The sequence below is a fragment of the Xiphophorus maculatus genome, chromosome 21 (assembly GCF_002775205.1).
Source record: "Xiphophorus maculatus strain JP 163 A chromosome 21, X_maculatus-5.0-male, whole genome shotgun sequence".
Lineage (NCBI taxonomy): Eukaryota > Metazoa > Chordata > Actinopteri > Cyprinodontiformes > Poeciliidae > Xiphophorus > Xiphophorus maculatus.
The window spans coordinates 19,156,634-19,180,412 of record NC_036463.1 but is presented as its reverse complement, the minus strand read 5'-3'; the positions used below and the strand labels follow the sequence as shown (position 1 = coordinate 19,180,412).

Below are 23,779 nucleotides of genomic sequence, written 5' to 3'. Positions count from 1 at the left end.
TACAGGTAATGAATATATCTCTATATCTCTGCAGCTTTGTTAATTGATTCATGCGTTATTTTGTGTGGAATTAAACTCTGTGATCTGTGACGGCAACGCGCAGTGTCGTGGTTTCACTTCCTCCAGCCGCAGTCCGCCTGCCAGAGATCCGTGGACTTTAAGGAAGAAGGAGCCAAACTTTTTGTCCAAAGTTAATGTTAATTATTCTTCCTTAATAATTGGGGGCTTCGTCCGGTTCTGAAATCTTGGCGGGCGGATCGGCCTGTTTCGGCTCGACGGCTTGATGCGGTAAGATACTATTTGTTTGTTTTTTGGTCGTCTGTGGTCGGGCCGGCGTGGCTTGTCGTAGCCAGCTGCAGCTGCTCGGAGTTTCGAAGCTGCAGGAGAGGATAGATTGTTTTTAAAAGAGTCTGTTGTTTACTAATTGGACGGAAAATGCACACTACAAGTGATCGTGGCTGGTCAAGACAGTAGGAGTTTACGTAGCCTCTGTCAGAATTGCTGGGTTTGTTAATTGTCTTCTTTGGCCCTGAGGATTCGTTCTTGTGCCTCTAAAATAATGAATTTTTTGGTGTATTAAATTTAGTGTGGGTTTGAATCAGCCCGGAGACTGACTCATCTCCAGCGGACTTAGAATTAGATAGAGTTGGATCACTCGGAGGACTAAGATAGAGTTGGATCACTCGGAGGACTAAGTTTATAAGTTTGGAAATTACTGCAGTTTTTAGCCGGCATTTTATTTTTATTTTTATTTTTTTTCTCCCCTCTGTCTCTCCTGAAACCGTGTCTGTGTTTCTCTGTGTTTCTGTGTGTATCTGTGCGTGTGTATGCGCTAATTGTCTGTGCGGAACGCTGTGTTTGAATAGCGCTGCTTGTGTGAATTTGCGCTGCTTTTGCTGCGTTTTATGGTGAAGCTATTATGGACACTGAGTTCACAAATGATGTTATAGGCCATTCGTATGGTCTAGGTCCATGGAAAACTCTGCGGGACCAGATTGCTGACTTAATTTGTATTTATGATCAACAGCTCGGTTTGGATTCGCTTAATGTGAAGGCGGATGAATTGAAAATCATGTTGGAAAATGCGGTCTGCAAACAAGATGAACTGCTCAGTGCTGAAAAGCCTTTGGGTTTGATTTTGAATGTCTGTTTAAAGCAGGCTTTGGCTGACAGGGATTCGCTGCGAGTTCAGAGAGACGCAGCTAATTTTTTTGCTAGAAAAAAACTGAGTCAGAAGTTGGAGAACGCGGAACAGGATAGACAGTTATGGGCTAAGCTTTTGGTGAGTTGGCAAGGTACGGATCACTGTTATAAAAAGGGGTCAGCTACACGGACTCCGGACTCATTTCAGGCCCATGTAGATCGTCCGGTGGTGTGCTGTGAACAACCTGAACAGGTACTTAGTCAGTCGGGCGCTCCACTTCCGCCTCCATATAAGGATAATAATCCCTCTTACATGGGTTTATATCCAGTGTTAGATGTTCGTGGGGGCACGGTAGGATGGGATCTTATGAGAGCGTTTCCTCCGAGTTCTAGCTCTCCGCCGGTGAGGGAGTCACCTGATTTGACGACTTCCTTTAAAAATTCCCAATCTGTTTCTGATGGTCTGCCTATGGCAGATCGGGTTCAGCGTGAAAAACTTTGTTTTTCCCTGCCTCCTTCTGCCATTTACCCAAGTATGGCTCAAATTACACATCAACTAGGCAGCCCCGTACCCGCCCTCGTCCCTCCCCCACACGAGGAGGAGCAGAGGGAGGTACAATTGAGCGTAGATATGAACTTGGTGGGCAGTCTTGTAGAGGAAGCACCGCCTGCTCGGGGCGGCGCATTGTCTTCTCCTCCACATGTGGGAGGCGCTGCGAGGTTTGCCTCTACTCCGGGGTTGCATCGGGAGGGGTTTGACCAAACTGAGATGCAGAATAGGGGGAATGGTCCCTCTCCTCGTGATGTTAACACACCACAGGGTGTGATTGCCCCCTCTAATGGAGAGTCTTTTCATGACCGTCTCTCGCAACTGGAAGGGCAACTGCAGCGTGATGCGGATGATTTGGCCACGCGCATTAAGAATATATCGGGTATTTTGGAGGCTTCGTCAGTACAGTCTGTGAGCTCCTCTAATCATGCTATGCCTTTATTAGTATCACAACAAGGACCGAGATACAAGCCGTTCTCTTTTGGGGATATACAGACCCTGATTGACAAGCTACCCTCTTTAGCGGATGGGGCTACTCCTTGGCTACATGCATTGGATACACTAACAGGGGGGCTAACGTTAGCTTTGGGGGATTTTAGAGCTATTTTAAGTCGTTCAACAACGACAACGAATTTCCATAATGTTGAACTGTCTGCTGGAACTCTGAATATGCCTGATCACACGCCCCTTTCAGCTGTTCTGACTCTTGTGGGTGCGGCTTTGAGGGACACGTTTCCTCCTGTGTCTCTCTCAATTATTCCTAAATTTTTTTGGGATTCCAAAGAGCACCCAAAGGTATTTTTAGACAAAGCCTTAGACATCTGGAGTCGACAAACTGGAGTTCATCCAACTCAGCCCACATTAATGAGGGAACATTTTCGCCAAGCTGTTTTGAATGGTGTCCCTCCTTCTGTCGCTGCTCAAATGAGAAAAAACCCGGAGTTGAAATCTTGTGACCATGCAAAATGGGAGTTGCATTTGTTGCATAATTTACAGATTTCTCAGGATGAGGAGAGAGAGGCGGAGAAGGAGCAGGAAGATTTTAAGAAACAATTGCTGAAGCTTCAATTAGGCGAAGCCAGACAAAAACTGCATCTTGCCAAACAGGACAAGAAGGAGGCTAAAGCTATGTTAACAGCAGCTGCTCCATCAATTCCTGCTCCGGGTCAGGTCCCTGTTCCAGTAGCACAACCTGGTCCGCACATCTCTGTTGCTCCGCGCTGGCAGTCTGGTTTTCAGGGGTGGCGTGGAAGAAGAGGGAGAGCCCCCGCGTGGTCGGGTGTGCGAGGAAGGGGTGCACGAGGCTGGAAACTCAGAGACAGGTGTCTTTATTGTGGCGAGGAGGGACACTGGGTTCGACAGTGTCCTCATTATACACCGGTTGCTGCACAAGATGACGCGTTGCCGAGTCTGCCACAACAGCCTCCAAATGCTGCATTACTTCCGCGACATCCGGGACAGTACTTTCAGGCTGGAGAATATTGACACACCCCAGAGAGGAACCTGAATCAGGGAGCTTTGGCAGATCCCCTGATTGATGTGACAGTTGATGGACAAACATTGCCATTTTTGGTGGATACAGGAGCAACATATTCCACCATGAATACTGTCATGCCTTCAAAAAAACTTTCTGATCGGACCATATCAGTGGTTGGTTTTTCCGGGGTGAAACAAACTCTGCCTATTTCCACACCTCTGCACACTGTTGTGGGCAGACAACAAGTGGCACATCCTTTTGTGTGTTCCCCCTCATCTCCCGTGAATTTATTAGGGAGAGATTTGTTGATTGCTCTGGGGGCCACTATTTTGTGTGGACCTGATGGACTACTTGTCACTTTTCCTGATGGATCTTCCCATGCCTGCACTGAAGTATATACACATGGACAATTTTTGCTCCAACAATCCGAGGAGCACCTGGCTGATATATACTGGGGTCTTTTACAGCCGGAATCGACTGACCATGCTGGGATTCTGTCCTGTTTTCTGCTTTGGAAACCCTGGATCCAAGCGCTCGCACCGTATGGGTCTGCTCCTGATTTTCCTCATGTCACTTTGTTTTATGACCGAGACCAGACTGAATGGTTCCAGGAGCAGTTTGAGGCGAATTTAGCCGGTAATGATTGGACTGTGTTTTCACAGGACATTTATGTGGCACCGGAGGGTGTTGCTGCTGCAGTTAATCTGACTCAGGATCAGTTGTTTTGGTATAAGATGCATGATGAAGCGGTTCCACATATTTCTTTGGCTCTCCATCCTGGACATCAGGCCATGGAGTTAGGGGGCGTGGTAAAACGCTCTCTTGCAGCTACAGACTGGCAGAATACTGTTGCTCCTGACCTCTCTTTCTCTCCTTCTACAAACACATACAAAATAAAGTGTTCGGCTGTGGACTCTGTGGTTTTGGAACATGTTCAACTTCCTAGACACCATGGTAGGGAGCTGACTGATCATCCAACTGCGGCTGCAATGTTGGCTTCTCTCCCGGAGTGTTTATGGGCTACGGGTCCCACTGATGTGGGGCTTGTTGATGTCACACCTGTCACGTTTGATTTACAACCGGGCACTCCGATTTGGAGGTCACAATATCCTCATAAGCAAGCGGCAGAGGAGGGAATTGCAGAAACTATTGGGGGTCTTCTGGAGGCAGGTGTGTTAGAACCTTCCACCTCCTCCTGGAACACTCCTATTTTACCAGTGGAAAAAAGGGGACAGGCAACTACCGCATGGCACATGACCTTAGGGCAATTAATTCTGTTTTATTGACCCCTACGGTGCCAGTACCTAATCCTCATGTAGCATTGACTAACCTAGACCCTTCTCAGACTTGGTTCTCCTGTGTGGACCTTGCTAACGCTTTCTTTTGTCTCCCATTGGATGAGGAATGTAGGGATGTGTTTTCTTTTACCTACAGGGGTCAGCAGCTGCGATATACACGTCTGCCTCAGGGTTTTGCTCTCTCACCAGGGCTTTTTAATCAGGTTCTGAAACAGCAGTTAGCGGACCGTTTGTTATCAGACGGTGTAACCCTGGTTCAGTATGTTGATGACCTCATGCTGGCAGCACAGACGTTGGAATCTTGTATTGAGGGCACGCGAAGTTTGCTGTTACACCTAGCAGACAGGGGTTTCAAAGTGAGCAGATCTAAGCTGCAAATTGCTAGGAAGCAAGTTTCTTTTTTGGGGCGGATTATCACTGGGACAGGCACTCAGATGTCTGCCAGTCATAAATCTGCGATTCTCAATCACCCCAAACCATGTACGGTGAAAGACATGTTGTCTTTTCTTGGACTGACTGGATATAGTAGGAACTATGTTCCTAACTATACAGAATTGACGGACCCTTTACGGGCGTTGGTCAGAGAGCATGGGATTCGTAAGCTCACCCATGCTCTGACTTGGACTATGGAGGCAGAAGATGCTTTTATCTCTCTGAAACAACAGTTGGCTGCTGCGGCGCAGCTGGCTATTCCGGACTATTCTCTACAATTCTATTTGGATGTTTCTGTAACAGAACTGACAGTGAATGCCGTTCTGTTTCAGAAAAAAGGGGGTGAGAGGAAAATTCTCCATTATGTTAGCGCAATGCTAGACCCTATGGAGAAAAGACATCCGGCGTGTACAAGACATGCTGCAGGTGTAGGAAAAATGATTCAAAAAATTGCACACATTGTGATGGGTCATCCACTGCAGGTTATGACATCACACAGTGTGGTAGCATATGTGAATTCACAACATTTCACATTGACAACATTGAGACAACAAAAATTGAGCAAAATTCTGGAATCACCTAATATAACTTTTGTACATAACGGAGTGAATATGGCTGACAGGATGCAGGACGGAGAGCCGCATAACTGTGAGGAGTTAGTACAAAAGGAAGAAAAAATAAGACCTGACCTACAAGCCTTTCCTTTGGCAGGTGAAGGTGTGAGAAATTTTTATACAGATGGTTGCTGTTTTCGACATGATACAGATGGACTGAGAGCAGCATTCGCTGTAGTGGAAGACTTGGGCAGCGAGTTTCACGTTTTGAGGGCAGAAAGACTGCAGGGTGCCCAATCGGCACAGAGAGCAGAACTCAAAGCAATGATTGAAGCTCTGAAATTAGCTGAGGGAATGAGGGTAAATCTATATAGTGATTCAGCCTATGTAGCAAGTGCCGTCCATGTGGAACTTCCTCAGTGGCTTAGAGCAGGATTTATAACTGCAGCACAAAAGCCCATAAAACATGAAACTGAAATGAAAGAATTGGCGGAGGCATTGCTGTTGCCTCAGTCTGTTGCTGTGATTAAATGTAAGGGACATGATCAGAGCAAGACCAGAGTGGCAGCAGGAAATGCGGCAGCGGATGAGGCAGCCAAAGAAGCAGTTGGATACCTGCCATCTCTCTTCATGGTGAGTACTGAAATGGAGCAGATGGAACAGAATAACCTGGAAAAAAATTATTTTTCATCAGAAAGGCGTGTCACCTGAGGAACGTTCTGTCTGGAAAGCAAGAGGTGCCATCTGCAATGAGGGACTCTGGCGCGGACCGAATGGTAAAGTAATTCTCCCTCCAAATATGAGATTCCAGGTTTTCCAGGAAGCTCATGGACTCGGACATGTAGGTATCGCACAGATGTTAAAAAATCTGGAGCACTGGTGGCATCCATTTTTGAGAGACATGGTCAAGCATCATGTGAAAACATGTGAAATTTGTGGCCAACACAATGCGAAACCAACTGTCAGACCACCAGTGGGACATTTCCCTTGGACTACACAACCGGGTAAGGAGATTATTATTGATTTTACAGACATGATAACACCCGTTAGAGGATACAGGTATGTATTAATGTGTGTTGATGCATATTCGAGCTGGCCGGAGGCGTGGCCAACTAAAAAAGAGGACAGTAAAACTGTCATAAAGTGTCTGATCAATTATTACATTCCGACCCATGGTTTTCCAGAGAAGGTAAGATCAGACAACGGCACTCATTTCAGGAACCAAGATCTGCAGAAAGTGGAGCAGCTGCTCGGAGTGAAACATTCATTCGGTACAGTATATCATCCTCAATCACAAGGCAAAGTTGAGAGACTGAATCAAACTGTTAAACAAAAATTGGCTAAAATATGTGCACATACTAAATTAAATTGGGTGGATGCTTTGCCTATTGCCTTGATGTCTGTTCGAATGTCTGTTAACCAATCAACAGGATTCTCTCCATATGAGCTTCAGACGGGACGGATGTTTCCAGGACCTGCAACCCGCATTCCAGGATGGAAAGGTGAACTTGCACACTTATCTCATAAAGATTTCTTTAATGAGTTACAGATCCTGGCAGGGGAATTTGTGAAATATCAGACAACACAGGAATGTCCCGGCTCACCACCCGTTCCGGGAATCGACTGGGTGCGCCTGAAAGTCATCAAAAGAAAGTGGTCTGAACCTCGTTTCACCGGACCATACCGAGTCGTGGAGAGAACATCTCATGCTGTCCGTCTGCAAGGGAAAGAAGACACCTGGTTTCATTGGAGTCAGTGCACAGCAGCCGAGGAGCCACAGCGTGCGCTCCGAGACGTACAAGAAGATCTTCGGCTTCAATCTTCGGATGAGGAGCATCGCCAGGCGCTTCCAGGAGGGAGTGTAGCAGGAATTCCTGCCGCGACCACTTCAGGTTCCTGAAATTCAAGGTTTAAAAGGCTCGGACAGGCATAATACTCCTGTTCCGATGTCCTTCCATTGAGGAAGAAGGAGATTTCATACTCTCCTTAAAAACTCACTGGAATATTGGCATAATAATCCAATTTTCAGTGAGCAACGGCTGCGAAGGTGGAAACTTGAGGTTTCCGACCGAGAAGGATCAGGCTACGAGAAGATCCACATTAACTCATTTTTCTTGCGAGTTTCGTTTTTGCGAACTGTAAAAGAACTTTCGTCTTTGCGCGTAATTTTTATCATTTTTTGAAGAAGACTTCATATTTTGTTTTTACAGACTTTTAAAGAACATTTGAAAAAAAAAAAAAAGACTTCATATTTTGTTTTTTACAGACTTTAAAAAAAAAAAAAAAAAAAAAAAAAGAGAAAACTATTGTGTAATTCTTTATGTCTGCATGTTTTTGATTGGTGGCGAATATATTTTTAAAATTTCCAGAATAATTTTTAGCTATTGTTATATACATATTTTAGTCTTATTTTTGCATTTTTACATTTGGGGCTGTTCTGTGTACTGTGTTTTTGGGTTGTATTCTGATAATTGAGTTTATGATTTTTTCATATTTGTAGAATGATAAGTGCCTTTCACGCTTAATTTTACCGGTGCAACTTTGCGGTTAAAAGGTGAGTATTAGAATTGTTGAATAACACAGGCTTACAATTGACAGGTTCGCATGATGGAGTTCAGTTTAAGATACATGAACTGGGAGTGGAAGTTTTTACTGGGTGTGTTTTTTGGACTCAATTTGCTGGGTGTGTGGGCTTTAGGAGGATCCACGAGTGGAATCATTTCCTCGCAGACACTTGATCTCCGACCGATTTCCGTCAAGCGCGAAGTGTCTGGCGGAAATGAGACTGCTCGTGTGAAGCGTTTTTTGAGATCTCCTGTAGATAAGTGCCTCACTAAATATCGTGGAATTGAGTTGAACTACACTCTGGGTACTGTAACTGATTATCAAATTGATCTGTGTGAGGTAATTCGTCGCTGCTGGTCGACCCCCAATCCTGGCAGAAGACTTCTTTCTATTTGTGTGGAGATCTGACCTTCCAGCGACATTGTATTACTCAGGAAAATGGGGTTCGTCACTTGTGTCCCACTTGGAAATCGGCCTTCAGATGGGTGGGATCAAGTTGGAGTCCACCTTATGCTCATAAATATGACACTGAATATGACAAGGTTACCATAAAACGAGGGTCTTTAATACATTCTCCAGCGAAAGGTCAAAATCCTTTAGTGTTAACCATTTCCTCAATGCACAATGCTTTCTTTAAAAAGTATCCGGCGGATTCAGCTGTTTATTTGACTCTAGGTGCCTCAATTGATGATAAGGATCCACTTGGGGTTATCAAAATTAATATGGTCACACCTGATGGTGAAGAAGACAGGGACATGGACGTTCCTGATCAGTATGCGGCTAAAATTGACTATTCTGCAGTCACACCATTGGACATCATTCAAACAGCGACTGGGTATAGGGATAGGAATTTATGGCTGAATTGGATGGTTCAAACGGCTAAAGAAACTAATATTGGGAACTGCATTGCATGTGCCACAGCTAGACCCCATCTTTACACGGAACCTGCCCCATTACACTTAGGAGATAGTTGGGGTTTTAATTGCATGCTAAAATTGACAACTGAGGCAGACCCAGTAAATTGTGATGCGCTTGCCAACATATATCCACCTATTAATAACTATACTCAGACGGGAACTTTTCTTCCGGTTAAGGGTAAAGGTTTGTATGTGTGTTTTAATTTTACTCATCTTAAGCCGGATTTCAATCTAGGACAGATTTCTAGTGATTGGTGTAATGTTACTTTAACAGCATCCGGAATCGGGAGTTGGGCAAGAGCTGGACTTTATTATTTTTGTGGGGGTGATAGATTATATGTGCGAATTCCTCCTAGGACTGTTGGAATATGTGCTATGACTCGCCTTGCAGTGCCGCTTATGGTTGTTGGAGAAAGACTTGATCCTGTAGGTCCGGCGCAGGTGCTCACTTTACGGACACAGAGACATGAGCGACAGGTGCGTAATACACGTGTTGATACTGCATTTGATTTGACTACTAATTCTCCCACTTATGTAGATGCCATCGGTGTGCCAAGAGGGGTTCCGGATCAATACAAATTGGCGGATCAAATTGCACCAGGTTTTGAAAATTTACCAGTACTATCAGCTCTTTTTCCTATCACGCCAAATAAAAATGTTGACAGGATAAATTATGTCCATTATAATCTTTTGAGGCTAGCGAATCTGACCAGGGATGCTGTGGGGGGTTTGAAGGATCAGTTAGCTCCTACTTCTTTAATGACAATTCAAAATCGGATGGCGCTGGACATGCTGTTGGCCGAAAAGGGTGGAGTCTGCTTTATGTTCCAAGAGAGCTGCTGTACTTTTATTCCAAACAATACTGCCCCTGATGGATCTGTCACTCGAGCGCTGGAGGGTTTGAGAATTCTGAGTAACACTATGCATGAACATTCGGGTATTGATGGTGGTTTAGACAGGTGGTTTTCTAATATTTTTGGTAAATGGAAGGGGATTGTCATGTCATTACTAGTTTCTGTGGCTACGTTTGTTGCCATAGTGGTGACGTGTGGATGCTGTTGTATTCCGTGCGTCCGTTCACTTATCCTTAGGCTTATTACAGTCTCCATTGAAAAGGGAAGTAGTGGACCACCGGCTCCACCTCCCTATCAGATGCTCTTTCGTGGTGTTCCTGATGAGGGAGTTGTGGAGCTTGCAGGTTCTGTTTGAAAACGGGGACTGTTATATATTCAGGTCTCTCTTTTTTGAGTTTTTTATTTTTGATTTTTGGGTTTTTATTCTTTAGTAGTATAATGCATAGTTTTTGGTCCTCTATTAGAAGGCTTTATTAATTTTTGTGAGGTCTCTTAATTGAGACCTCAAAACGGGGACTGTCGAGGAAAATTATTGATTTTGGTGCTTAATGCAGTTAATTTTACGCATGTGTAAAAGGGTAGGTTTGATACTCTTGTTTTGAACCGGACAGACAGGGGTTAGAATGCAGATCACTAAATGGGGCCGCTTGCAGCCCGGCCAGAACACAGAAACATAAATTAACATTCTTGCAGGCAGTTGGGGAGAACTGCTGGAGGCCAGCATCTGCGATGGTGTAAAACTAATGCAAAATAGAAGATTGAAACCCCGTAACATTTAACTTCTAAGTATTAATACCATGTTTACTGAAGATTGTATTATCTCATTTAAAAACTATTAAAGGATGAATGTATTTGAAAACTGTATTATCTGTGACGATATTAGAAGCAAATGGAAAGTGTTTGAATGAAAATGTTTTTTTACTATTAGAAAATGGCTCAGGAATTATACTTTATTTTGTCCTGTGGATTTTATGTATTATTTTGGCAGAACTTAATCTTTTGGGGGGCTGAGTGTCCAAAAGCAAAAAAAGGGGTTTGCAAAGATAACATTTCTTGAAAACTACCAGATGCAAGTCTCTTCGAGAACGTTAGGAGAGATAATGGAAGAGACGTCAGATTTATGGGTGTCTGCGAAATCTTATCTTAAGACTCTCGGCGCCGGGGACATTCGTACCTGGTATCGTCCAAGATTAACTGGTCCGCCTTTGTCTCTCGATAGAAACCAGACGCCTTTGGAACTTCGTTGTAAATTGGGAGACTTCTGAAGTTTCCTGTAGTTCCTACGGGAGTTTCTAATTGGTTAAAGAGCGGAACGCCTTAGTTGAATATATTAAATTGAAGAAACGCCCACTCAGTATAAAACTTCATGTAAACGTTAAAAATTCAGAATGCTACCACTGTTTTGCTTTTGGCATAAAAAGCTTTCTCCAAAGACGCGTCTTTGCCCCCCTTGTTTCTTTGTGTTTCTTTTTTTCTATTTTTTCCTGTTACAGGTAATGAATATATCTCTATATCTCTGCAGCTTTGTTAATTGATTCATGCGTTATTTTGTGTGGAATTAAACTCTGTGATCTGTGACGGCAACGCGCAGTGTCGTGGTTTCACTTCCTCCAGCCGCAGTCCGCCTGCCAGAGATCCGTGGACTTTAAGGAAGAAGGAGCCAAACTTTTTGTCCAAAGTTAATGTTAATTATTCTTCCTTAATAATATATATATATATATATATATATATATATATATATATATATATATATAAATATATGTATATATATACACAGACACACATGCCTGTGGCAATACTGGCATTAATGTTTCCCAATTTAAACAGAATCGGACTGATCAGACTGAACCTATAGAGGTTGATGAGGATGACTGTGACACATTGGAGGAGCCAGAAGACACAATTGAAGATTTGGAAGAAAGAGAGGTAGGATCCTGTTAAAAAAGTTGCGCACGAAGTAATTTATTTTTACAAAATAAAGCAAATAACTTCCAATATTCTTGCAAAGAATATATATTTTTATTTTTATTATTTTGAAAAAATATTTTTCTGTGCAGTGCTGCCCTATCTGCCAGAGGGATTTCTTGAAGTCTGTGCTTCCTTATCATGCCAGTGAATGTTGTGACAGGTATTAGTGTATAATTTTTTTTTCTTTAGGAAGGTAGACGGATATGTTTTTATGTGAATAGGGCATGTAATGTAAAAATGGTATGAGTATTCAGACAACATGTAAAAAAGAGCTTTACAACTACAGTTAATTTAAAAATTTAGCCCTTATAAAATATTTGAAAACATTTTCTATCACTGATTCTGTAATATAGCTGGATGTCATTTCCTATCACATAAATAACATTTTTTTCCTTCAGGAGGGAGGGAGTATTGGAAATACACCCAGATATGCCAGGACCATCATCAACAACTTCAGGAACGTCTTATTCTGCAGAACCTAGAAGTACTGAAGGTATCATACTATGGTAAATAAGTAAATAGTAAAAGCGGGGAAATTCCATACATTTGCGCTTTGGCATGTTGTTGGCGCACTGACAGCCACGCTATCTACCTTTGATTAAGAACAGGGCTGCCCGCACTGACGCGGCTCAGGGATTACGTGACACGCAGCGCCGTGTGCAGTGCCCCAGTGCCTGTAAATTTAATGGTCCAACGAAGGAAATTAAAAAAAACAGGACATTTCGGAAATGTCACAAGAAATCTGTGACTTTAGCCGAAGAGCTTTCGCCCTTGGCTGCTTTCGCGTGCTTTGCTGACTTTACGTGCGCTTGCAGGTCGTTGGCACCTTTATTTGCCACAGACACATAAGTGCCTGCCTTACACGTCAAACACTCCGCCTCATAGGGATCACGACCTTGACGAAAGCACGGGAATCTTTTCTTTAATTCCTCCGTAAACGTACAGTTAGGGCCAGAAATATTTGGACAGTGACACAAGTTTTGTTATTCTAGCTGTTTACAAAAACATGTTCAGAAATGCAATTATATATATAATATGGGCTGAAAGTGCACACTCCCAGCTGCAATATGAGAGTTTCCACATCCAAATCGGAGAAAGGGTTTAGGAATCATAGCTCTGTAATGCATAGCCTCCTCTTTTTCAAGGGACCAAAAGTAATTGGACAATGGACTCTAAGGGCTGCAATTAACTCAGAAGGCGTCTCCCTCGTTAACCTGTAATCAATTAAGTAGTTAAAAGGTCTGGGGTTGATTCCAGGTGTGTGGTTTTGCATTTGGAAGCTGTTGCTGTGACCAGACAACATGCGGTCAAAGGAACTCTCAATTGAGGTGAAGCAGAACATCCTGAGGCTGAAAAAAAAGAAAAAATCCATCAGAGAGATAGCAGACATGCTTGGAGTAGCAAAATCAACAGTCGGGTACATTCTGAGAAAAAAGGAATTCACTGGTGAGCTTGGGAACTCAAAAAGGCCTGGGCGTCCACGGAAGACAACGGTGGTGGATGATCGCCGCATACTTTCTTTGGTGAAGAAGAACCCGTTCACAACATCAACTGAAGTCCAGAACACTCTCAGGGAAGTAGGTGTATCTGTCTCTAAGTCAACAGTAAAGAGAAGACTCCATGAAAGTAAATACAAAGGGTTCACATCTAGATGCAAACCATTCATCAATTCCAAAAATAGACAGGCCAGAGTTAAATTTGCCGAAAAACACCTCAAGAAGCCAGCCCAGTTCTGGAAAAGTATTCTATGGACAGATGAGACAAAGATCAACCTGTACCAGAATGATGGGAAGAAAAAAGTTTGGAGAAGAAAGGGAACGGCACATGATCCAAAGCACACCACATCCTCTGTAAAACATGGTGGAGGCAACGTGATGGCATGGGCATGCATGGCTTTCAATGGCACTGGGTCACTTGTGTTTATTGATGACATAACAGCAGACAAGAGTAGCCGGATGAATTCTGAAGTGTACCGGGATATACTTTCAGCCCAGATTCAGCCAAATGCTGCAAAGTTGATCGGACGGCGCTTCACAGTACAGATGGACAATGACCCCAAGCATACAGCCAAAGCTACCCAGGAGTTCATGAGTGCAAAAAAGTGGAACATTCTGCAATGGCCAAGTCAATCACCAGATCTTAACCCCATTGAGCATGCATTTCACTTGCTCAAATCCAGACTTCGGACGGAAAGACCCACAAACAAGCAAGACCTGAAGGCTGCGGCTGTAAAGGCCTGGCAAAGCATTAAGAAGGAGGAAACCCAGCGTTTGGTGATGTCCATGGGTTCCAGACTTAAGGCAGTGATTGCCTCCAAAGGATTCGCAACAAAATATTGAAAAAAAACTATTTTGTTTGGGTTATGTTTATTTGTCCAATTACTTTTGAGCTCCTAAAATGTGGAGTGTTTGTAAAGAAATGTGTACAATTCCTACATTTTCTATCAGATATTTTTGTTCAAACGCTTTAAATTAAACGTTACAATCTGCACTTGAATTCTGTTGTAGAGGTTTCATTTCAAATTCAATGCGGTGGCATGCAGAGCCCAACTCGCGAAAATTGTGTTACTGTCCAAATATTTCTGGCCCTAACTGTACACTTTCGTTTAGGCATTTTTGCCGTAGAATCGGCGGACACACATGTGCTATCGCCTGTCACACTTAAGGTTTAACTAGTCTTGCGGCCGGTGTACAAGTCAACTCAGCTATCTTTACTTTTCCCACACACACTCACACACATAATGCAACGTGATTGGATTTGGGGAGAAGGGCGTGACTAATTTGCCATACAAAGAAACCTGGAATGGAGTAGTGGAACGTAGTGGCAATGTAATCACAATGCACTGTAAGCTATGTAATGTGTTTTGAGGCAGTTGACCAAAATCCCGGACGAATTTTAAATTCCCCCCGGACATCTTTTTAGGTCTGAAAAGTAGGACATGTCCGGGAAAAAGAGGACGTCTGGTCACCCTATCATAAGTGCTTAACAATGTCAATAATGAAACAAAACATTATAAAATTAGGTTTAAGCTATTAATTAATAATGTCAAAAATATATATGGGGAGCCGAAAGAGCCGGCTCTCCACAGTAAGAAGAGCCATTAGAGCCGCATCTCGAAAAGGAGCCGAAAATCCCATCACTGATGGAGGCCTCGGTTAAATCGTTAAATGTATTAGTGGACACACTGTCCAAGAAATGTGAAGACTTGGAGGGTCGCTCCAGACTAGATAACATCCGCCTTGTGGGCGTACCGGAGGGATCTGAAGGTCAACAGCCGACAAAGTTTGTATCGAAGCTGCTTCAGGATCTGCTCGGCCTCAACGCTAAGCCTGCCCTTGACCGGGCTCATCGCACATCGCGGGCCAAGCCAGCAGAGGGGGACCCACCGCGCCCAGTCGTAGTCCGTGTCGACCTGTTTCAAGAACGGAATGAGATTCTACGGCGGGCTCGTGAGTCGTCTCCCTTACTTTATGAAGGAAAACGTGTGTTCATTTTCCCCGATTATTCAACCTCAGTTGCTAAAAAACGCGCATCGTTTACGAAAGTGAAGAAGGAACTCCACTCTTGCCCCGGAATCAAGTTTGGGCTTTTTTTCCCTGCAATATTACGGATCACTCTTCCCAACGGGCAGACTGGTAAGTTCGAGGACCCAGCCCTTGCTGCAGACTTTGTTGAGAAAAACATTAAAAATGTGGTTGATCCAGCCACAGTTTGAAGTGTGGTTGTTCCGGCCACAGTTGAATTCCAGAGGGGCCGCTACCCAGTGATGGGATAACACTTTGTTTGGGAACTGTAATACTCTGTACAATACAATTATTATTTAATGCATTGTGGTTCTCAACAGTGCCTTTCGAGTACTCTGGATACACTGTGGATTTAACTCCTAGTTTGGAAATGTATTTTTATTTTCTTGGTTCTTGTTGATACAAGGGGGCCTTTGTGTGTCCGATTGCACATTAGTTCTACATGCCTTATAATATATTTCATGTTTCTACAAACCTGTTGTTCTCTAGATGGTGCATTTTTCACATATTGTTATATTTACATCACATTCCCAGGAGAGTAGTCAGTAGTTAAGACTACTTTCATTTTTCAGCCTCTAGTAAGCTGGATGCTGTTTTTTGTTTTCTTTTTGATGGGTTTTTCGCGCATCCCGTTTGGGGAATGCTTCAGCGAATGGGTTGGTTTAGGGAGGGTTTCAGGTGGCAGGGGTGTGTGTGTTACTTGGTTCTTTTTGTCTCTTTTTTTTCAGTTGACCAGGGTGATTCTCGTTTACTTTTGTGTTTTACTTTGACCTATGGCTGATCTTCACTTGACACCAGCTACAGCGGTAGGACGAGAGATCAGTTTCACCAGCTTTAACTGCAGGGGGGCTCAACAATCCTGTGAAGCGTAGTAAGGTATTACATCATATGCAACGATTGGGGGCACAAATAGCTTTCCTTCAAGAGACACACCTAAAGAACGTGGACCACGTGAAACTGAGGTGCAGCTGGGTTAGTCAAGTTTATCATTCCTCTTTTAACACTAAATCTAGAGGAGTGGCTATCCTTATCAGTAAATCTGTCCCCTATGTGCACTCTCAAACCATTTCTGATTCTTGTGGTAGATACGTTATTATCACTGGTACCATTTGCAATACCCCGGTGGCATTGGCTAATATATATGCTCCCAATTATGACAACGAATACTTTTTTAAACATGTTTTCCAGTCACTTCCCAATCTGTCCACTTATCTCTTAATATTGGGAGGTGATTTTAACTGCTGGCTTGATCCTCAGTTGGATCACTCCTCAACAAACATAACCATGCCTTCGCGCTCATCTAAAATGATTAACTCCTTTATGTCTGAATTTAATGTTCATGATGCCTGGCGTTTTCTTCACCCCTCCCAGAAGGTTTACTCATTCTTTACCCTAGTCCACCACACCTTTACGCGTATTGATCTTTTCTTGATTGATAATAGATTGCTGTCCTCTCTCACTGGGTGCAAATATGATGCTATTGTCCTATCAGATCATGCCCCAGTTTCTATAACTATTAGATTTGACTTTCACCCCATTGAGCGGCCTCCATGGAGGCTAGGCACCCGTCTGCTATCAAATGAAAAATTTGTATCGCTTCATCCAGAACTACCTCCCAGGACTTCAGTTAAGACAGAAATGGAGGAAATCTACTGATAATACTGCTGTGGGACAAATTGTGATGATCGCTGATTCCAACCTTCCCCGGGGACTATGGCCTGTCGGGACCATCACCAAGGTCTTCCCTGGGACGGATGGCGTCGTTTGAGCTGCTGAGGTGAAGGTCAAGGACAGTACCTACATTCGCCCGGTAACCAAACTGGTGGAGCTTCCTGAAGTGCCTGAAGATTTGGATCGTCCTTCAAACTAGCGGACTTTGCATGAGTGTATTTGTTGCAAATACAGGGGCGGCTGTTAAAAGTCCGTCTGTTTGTTTAGCAGTACATTACCCAAGATGCATCTGTTCTTTTGTGGTTCCGTTTCACGTAGCTGAGTGGCTTGTTTTTCTGTGCTACTGTGTGGCTCGGTGGCATGGAAGTGGCATCCGCTGACGTCCACCATCAATCTATCTTGGGTCCTTTGTGTATGAAACCTGTGGGCGTTTTTATGATGTAAGTGTGCAGTTTCATGTTCTATATTTGTGTTTGTGTCGGTTGTTGGCCCAGGAGGTGATGGCGTCCTCGTGTTTCTCTGGCTGCCGACAATGGAGGCGTTTAATTATGATAGCTCAGGTTATACTATACTTTACCAGATACATATTGTTATTGTATTAGTATATGAGGGAATTACCATTCATTTCATGTGTTCTGACGGTTTTTGTCTTTTGTATGTTTGTTGCATTTACCTGACTGTTCATTTGTAGTGTTATGGTGCCCTCCGGTGGATTTCTGTGGTGCTGCAGGCCATTTTTGTCCTGTATCTACGTGTATCTGTGTTTTGCTTGCATGGGTATTAATATGTACCTTTATTGTTTTCTGTTTCAGATAACCACACATACACATACACACACACCCACACACACTCATATACGAAACATCAATAAACTTCTGAGCTGCACCGTTGGAGTCGCCCTAGTCCAGGGGTCGGCAACCAATGGCTCCGGAGCCACGTGTGGCTCTTTCGTCCTTCCGTTGTGGCCCCCAGTGACTTTGGGAAATAGAATATTTTATTAAAATTAAATCATTAAAAAATTATAAATTAAAATCATTTTAAAATACATTTCTAAATCTGAAGATTACGGTAAACTTTTAACATTAAAACAAAAACTTTTGAACTGTTTTAGCACCCAAAATATACGTCATGTCCGCCGATGTGTGACAGGCATTCCTGACGTACCCCACATGTCTGGCAGACCGCGGTTTTTTTTTAGCGCACTGATTTATTGAATTTTTGATCCTTGCCTGGGAGATAAATCATGAATAAATCAGAGAAAAGGAAACATTCTGAAGATGGCAGAACATTTAATGCTACGTGGACAGATCATTTTGCTTTCACCGCTGATGAAACTGGTTCACCTGTCTGCTTAATATGTGGCGAAAGACTGGCAAACAACAAAAAGTCAAATGTTGAAAGACATTTCAAGAGCAAACACTCTGTCTTTGCTAAAAAATATCCCGAGGGAGAGGAGAGAAAAAAGGCCGTTTCGGAGCTGATGCAGAAGGCTGAAGCTAGCAAGAGTCACTTCAAGAAGTGGATTAAGACGCAAATTCTACTACATGTGCCAGTTTCGTGGCTACTCAGGAAATAATCAAGCATGGTAAGCCATTTACAGATGGAGATTATCTCAAAGAAACATTTGTTAAGATTTCAGAACATCTTTTCTCGGACTTCAGAAACAAAGATGAAATTTTGCAGAAAATAAAAGACATGCCTCTCTCTGCCAAAACTGTCCAGGACAGAACTGGGAAGATGGCAGAAAACGTCACCAGACAGCAGATTGAAGATATCAATTCAGCTTTGGCCTACTCAATCGCCTGTGATGCGTAAAAAGACAAAGATGACATTGAACAAATAGCGTTGTTCTGCTGATACGTGAGCGCTACCGGGCCACAGGAATAAATGATTGATTTAATACCGCTAAAAGGCCAAACACGGGGGGAGGACATATGTGAGGCTGTATTGGACTGTTTGAGAAATAAAGAAATAAAGACCACTCACCTGGTGTCAGTAGCTACTGATGGGGCACCGTGCATGACAGGAGCACAGAAGGGCTTTGTAACTTTACTCCAGAAGTCACTGGATAGAAAATTGCTGACTTTCCATTGTATCTTGCATCAGGAAGCACTGTGTGCGCAAACATTTCCTCCGGAATGCACAGAAGTAATGGATGTTGTCATTCAGATTGTCAACAAAATAATGGCAAAAGGTTTAAATCACCATCAGTTCCGCTCATTACTAGATGAGATGGACACCAAGTACTCTGATCTCCTGCTGCATAACAAAGTCCGTTGGCTGTCCAGAGGGGAAGTGCTGAAACGCTTTGCAGCGTGTCTAGAAGAGGTGAAAACATTCCTCAGCAACAAAGGGCTCACCTTTCCTGAGCTGGAACAGCCAGAGTGGCTGGAAAAGCTACACTTTATGGTCGATATGACAGCGCACCTGAACACATTGAACACATCTCTTCAGGGGAAAGGAGGCACAGCTCTGCACCTGCTGGAAGAGGTGCTGGGATTCGAGCGCAAGCTAACAGTGTTGGCCAAGGATTTACAGCGAGTCGCACTGCATCACTTCCCCTCTTTGAGAGAATACCAACAAGGTGGGAATGTGATAAATACGCAATATTTGCAATCTGCAATCACTGCAATGCAAGCATCATTTGGGAAACGATTCTGTGAGTTCAGAGAGGAAAAAGACACTTTATCTTTCCCTGTCATTCCTCTAAGCATCGATCCATCCCTGTTGAATATGACTGCATTTCCAGGTGTAAGTCAACCTGATCTAGAGATGGAACTGGCCGACATCGCCGACAAAGACATCTGGGTGTCAAAGTTCAAGAGTTTGACAGCTGATCTTGAAAATGTGTGCCATCAGAAGGCCTTTCTCGCTCAGAATCACAAATGGAGCGAAGTTGCAAACCTTCCCAAACAGGACAAACTTGTATTCGAAACATGGAATGCCATTCCCGACAGCTACATCAACATGAAGAGGTGTGCATTTGGAGTCCTTGCGATCTTCGGATCCACATACATCTGTGAGCAGGTCTTCTCCAACATGAACTTTATTAAAAACAAGCACCGCTCACGCCTCACAGACGTCAGCTTACGCTCCTGTTTGAAGCTGAAGGTGACATCTTACAGCCCTGACGTGAAGACGCTGTGCGGCGAGGTTCAGGAGCAAAAATCACATTAACCAGGTAAAATAAATATTTTAATTAGCTATTGTTTTACATATGTGTGCGTGGTTGTCTGGAATATAACAGTCAAATATAAATACATAACTATACATTGTTAAGTGAAATAGTTTGGTTTTTTTTAATTCAGGAGGACAGGTGACTGCACACGCGCGATGGGACACAGAAGCAGACTGCGCACAGGAGCATTACTTAAACTGACTTGCGCTTGGCAGATCGTCTTTCTGCAGCTTGTATAAAGTCTATGTGTGATAGGGACCCTGTGTAAGCCTGACAGAGAGAACTTGCGGGTCAGATATCTTGTCAAAAATGTTGTCATGAAAATCGAAATTGAGCGCTTGTTATCCGGTTTTCCCATTTTCGTTTTGTTCACTAAATGGGAAATCGGATAACGAGCCGTCATCCGATTTTGGTTTAATAAACGAAAAACTAGTCTATTTTCGTTTTTTCATTTTTCATTGCAAACAAAAAAAAAAACAAACTGCCTGAAAATACATGGGCCGCAAAAGATAAAGAGCTGGAAAAGCAAAGTGAAAAACTACGAGAGGAGAATGCTGGTCTTAAGAAGAGGCTCAGAGAAAAGGTACAGAATGAAATGGAGCCTTCGCATAAAAGGTCTGAAGGAGGAGAAAGATGAAGACATCAGGGCTTTAGTCATATGTACTCTGAAGCACATCGTTCCTGAATCTGCATCAAGGCTGAAGGGGGACGTGCATGTTGTTCATCGACTGGGACGAAGGATGGAGAACAAACACAGAACCGTTATTGTGCTATTTACACGAAGATTATTGAAGGAAGAAATCTGGAAGAAGACCAAAAAATCCACTTATTGCAAAGAACTGGGCATCCGGTTTGCTAAAATGCTACCCAAAGAAACCTGGGAGGAGGGAAATCGTCTGTGGCTGCAGATTGATCAAGCCAGGGGAGCCGGGAAGGTGGCCTACTGATGGACGCCAAATCGGACTGGAAGGTACCTATACTGACTAAGGTGGAGATGTAGACTTTGTAACAGGACCTGCTGATCAACATCATTTTGTGGTAATCAGTTTAACTGAGTTTTCTTTTTCTTTTCTATTCAAGGAGCTTTTTTTGTTTGTTTGTTTATAATGTTGAATACGAAAATGTCATTTATTTCACTCAATGTTAGCATATCTTGCTACTTCACTGACTCAATTGCTTCGGATGCCTATGCAGGTTTTCTTCCATTGGCTTTTTGTCCACACAATGAAACGAGCACATAAAGCATTTTGGGTTCTCTCTCCAAGTTTAGAATTTTTAGCCGAATTCTTTTTGTTTCCTTATCTGTCGGTAGGCTATGAAAACTACCTCTTATCACAGAAACACTGTCTTTTTGGTTTCGGGAGCACGTTCAAAACACACCTGTTGCTGCCACAAATTAAGTTTGGTCTAATTATTAGAGCACAGCAGTTACCCGAGTTCCACAGGGGCATCTTACGGCCCTTTCTAGTGGCAAGTTGTTCTCTAGAACAGATTAATGTGTGGTTCGGTTCGGTTCGGTTCGGGTCCAGTGAGGAGATTCTCCGGGTTACGGACAGCTGCGGTCTTTTCTCCGATTATTTGCAGCGACACTCAGCAACGGAGAACCTCGACGTTCTGGTTGTGATGGACTAAATAAACCCAGATATATATTTTTTTGTACTATAGAAATGTATTGCTGGCCCAAACATAATGATAAAGATTCAGATCATGAATTTTATGACTTTTTAAATCCAAATGAAAACTCAAATTCACATCACACCAAGCTAATATTATGTATTTCTGCTGTTTTACACTGTTGGCACAAACCTGCAGCTCAGAACTCTGACCAGTTTCTCTGATTTTCTCTTTGTTAAAGTCGGTTCTTCAGAGAGACGAGCTGCTAGCAGCGCTGCTAATTCACCGTCACTCCATTACCAAACTTAACGCTGTGTTCCTGTCGCTCCCCGTGATTAAACTCACAAACTGTCCTCTGAACTGAGCAGCTCTCTGATGGCAGACGGCGTCTCCGTGAACAAGTTTTACCAAACATTGTACAGTAACTGAAAAGAGAGATGTAACTTCTATCATGAATATAGATGAACAAAAAACCCTACAAATTACAGTAAAATGCCGCTACGTCCGGTGGGCGCCGGAAGTAAGACTCATAATCGTTTCCACAGTAAGCCTCCCAGGAATAGAGAGGTCTGGCAGCGTGGCGTGCTGAGCAGTACTACTTCTCTTAAACAATTCCTCAAATAAGAGTTAATGAATTTTAGAATCGTTTCACACAGTAAGCCTCCCAGGAATATGGTGGAAAGTGAGCTGGCTTTGCTGTTGCCTGGCAACATAGCATACATGACATTATTCCACTGATGTAATCTGATGATGCCAAAGTGTTATGATGTCATAAGGGACAAGGCATCTGTCCCTTATGACATCACAATGAACAGATGCCTTGAATATCCAGCGTCTGAATCAAACTTGCAGAAGTCAAGTAGCAGCAGCTCGGACGTTGGGTTTACCATATTGGATTGAACAGTGCATTTTTTCGTAGCTTTTGTGATACATCAGTCGGACAGTCGAAATGCTGCCAATTAACACTTATTATTTAACAGAATGCGAAGTTAAACAAATGAGTAGAGATGAATTGATCGTTTTGATTCTGGATTTCATACAAAGGTTTAAAAAAATAGATAAGAAGCATCAGAGTAGAACCGCAGTGGAGGAAGAGTTGAAAGCAGCTCAGGAAGAAATTGTGCACCTAAATCAGAACATTGGTTCACTCAAGAAACAGCTAGATGAGTCTCAAAGACAAAACGAAAACCTGAACTTTAAGACAATCCCACACTTAGAAAGTGAGATAATGAACCAGAGGTCCCACGAGAATCAGTCATATGAGAAGGCAAGAGCTCTCCAGGAGGGAAAACCCTTGAAGAAGCAGGCGAGAGCCACTCAACGCTCCCAGCCTCACAACAGCAAGAACATTTAAAACTACAGGAAGAAGACTCACGACGACAGCAAGAAGCCATGAATAAGGAAAGAAGTTTTTACCGCACAGAATATGACTTGGAAAAGGCTGAAGGAGAAAATTCAGTCCTTAAATGGTGAGATACAGGCACTAACTCAAACAGACACAGGGATCAAGAGTGCATTAAGAATCTCACTGAAGAAGTGAATATGATGAAAACTAAGAACTACTGGGAGAAGAAGAAATTCAAGGATTTAAATGAATCGATAAAGAGAGAACAGACAAAGATACAAGATAATGCTGCTGCAAAAATACCCAAAATGAAACGCAGACCAACAATCAGCAAGCCAAATTTCTTCCATCCATTGACAGGAAACTCAGTTCATTATAAAGGAACCTTGTCTCTGGTGGAGGTAGGTTAGATCCACTATTGAAAGAAGAGAAGCTTATAAAGATAGATAAGTTGAACCTTAGCCCAATGCCCCCTAGCAAGCAGAAGCTTGAAATGCCACATTTACACGTTCAGGCAGGAAGATTGTCCTCAGGGAACCTGAGCAGAGACAAAATAGTGGTCAATCAGGCAGGCGTGCCACAGTTGATGGAACGTTAAAGTTCCCTCATTAGAGGTTAAAGGCAACAAGATGTTATGAGGTGCATTTGTGAGCATCACATAGAAGAGGCGTATACACCTTGGGGCTGGG

General features: G+C 43.2%; 1 protein-coding gene across 1 annotated transcript; it reads left to right on the top strand.

Annotated features, from left to right (window-relative positions):
• Positions 1–6,150: 6,150 nt before the first annotated feature.
• Positions 6,151–7,372, top strand: LOC111606249 (uncharacterized protein K02A2.6-like). Its single transcript, XM_023326603.1, has one exon. It carries the CDS (start codon positions 6,254–6,256, stop codon positions 7,352–7,354), a length of 1,101 nt encoding a protein of 366 aa, XP_023182371.1. The 5' UTR covers positions 6,151–6,253; the 3' UTR covers positions 7,355–7,372.
• Positions 7,373–23,779: the final 16,407 nt, after the last annotated feature.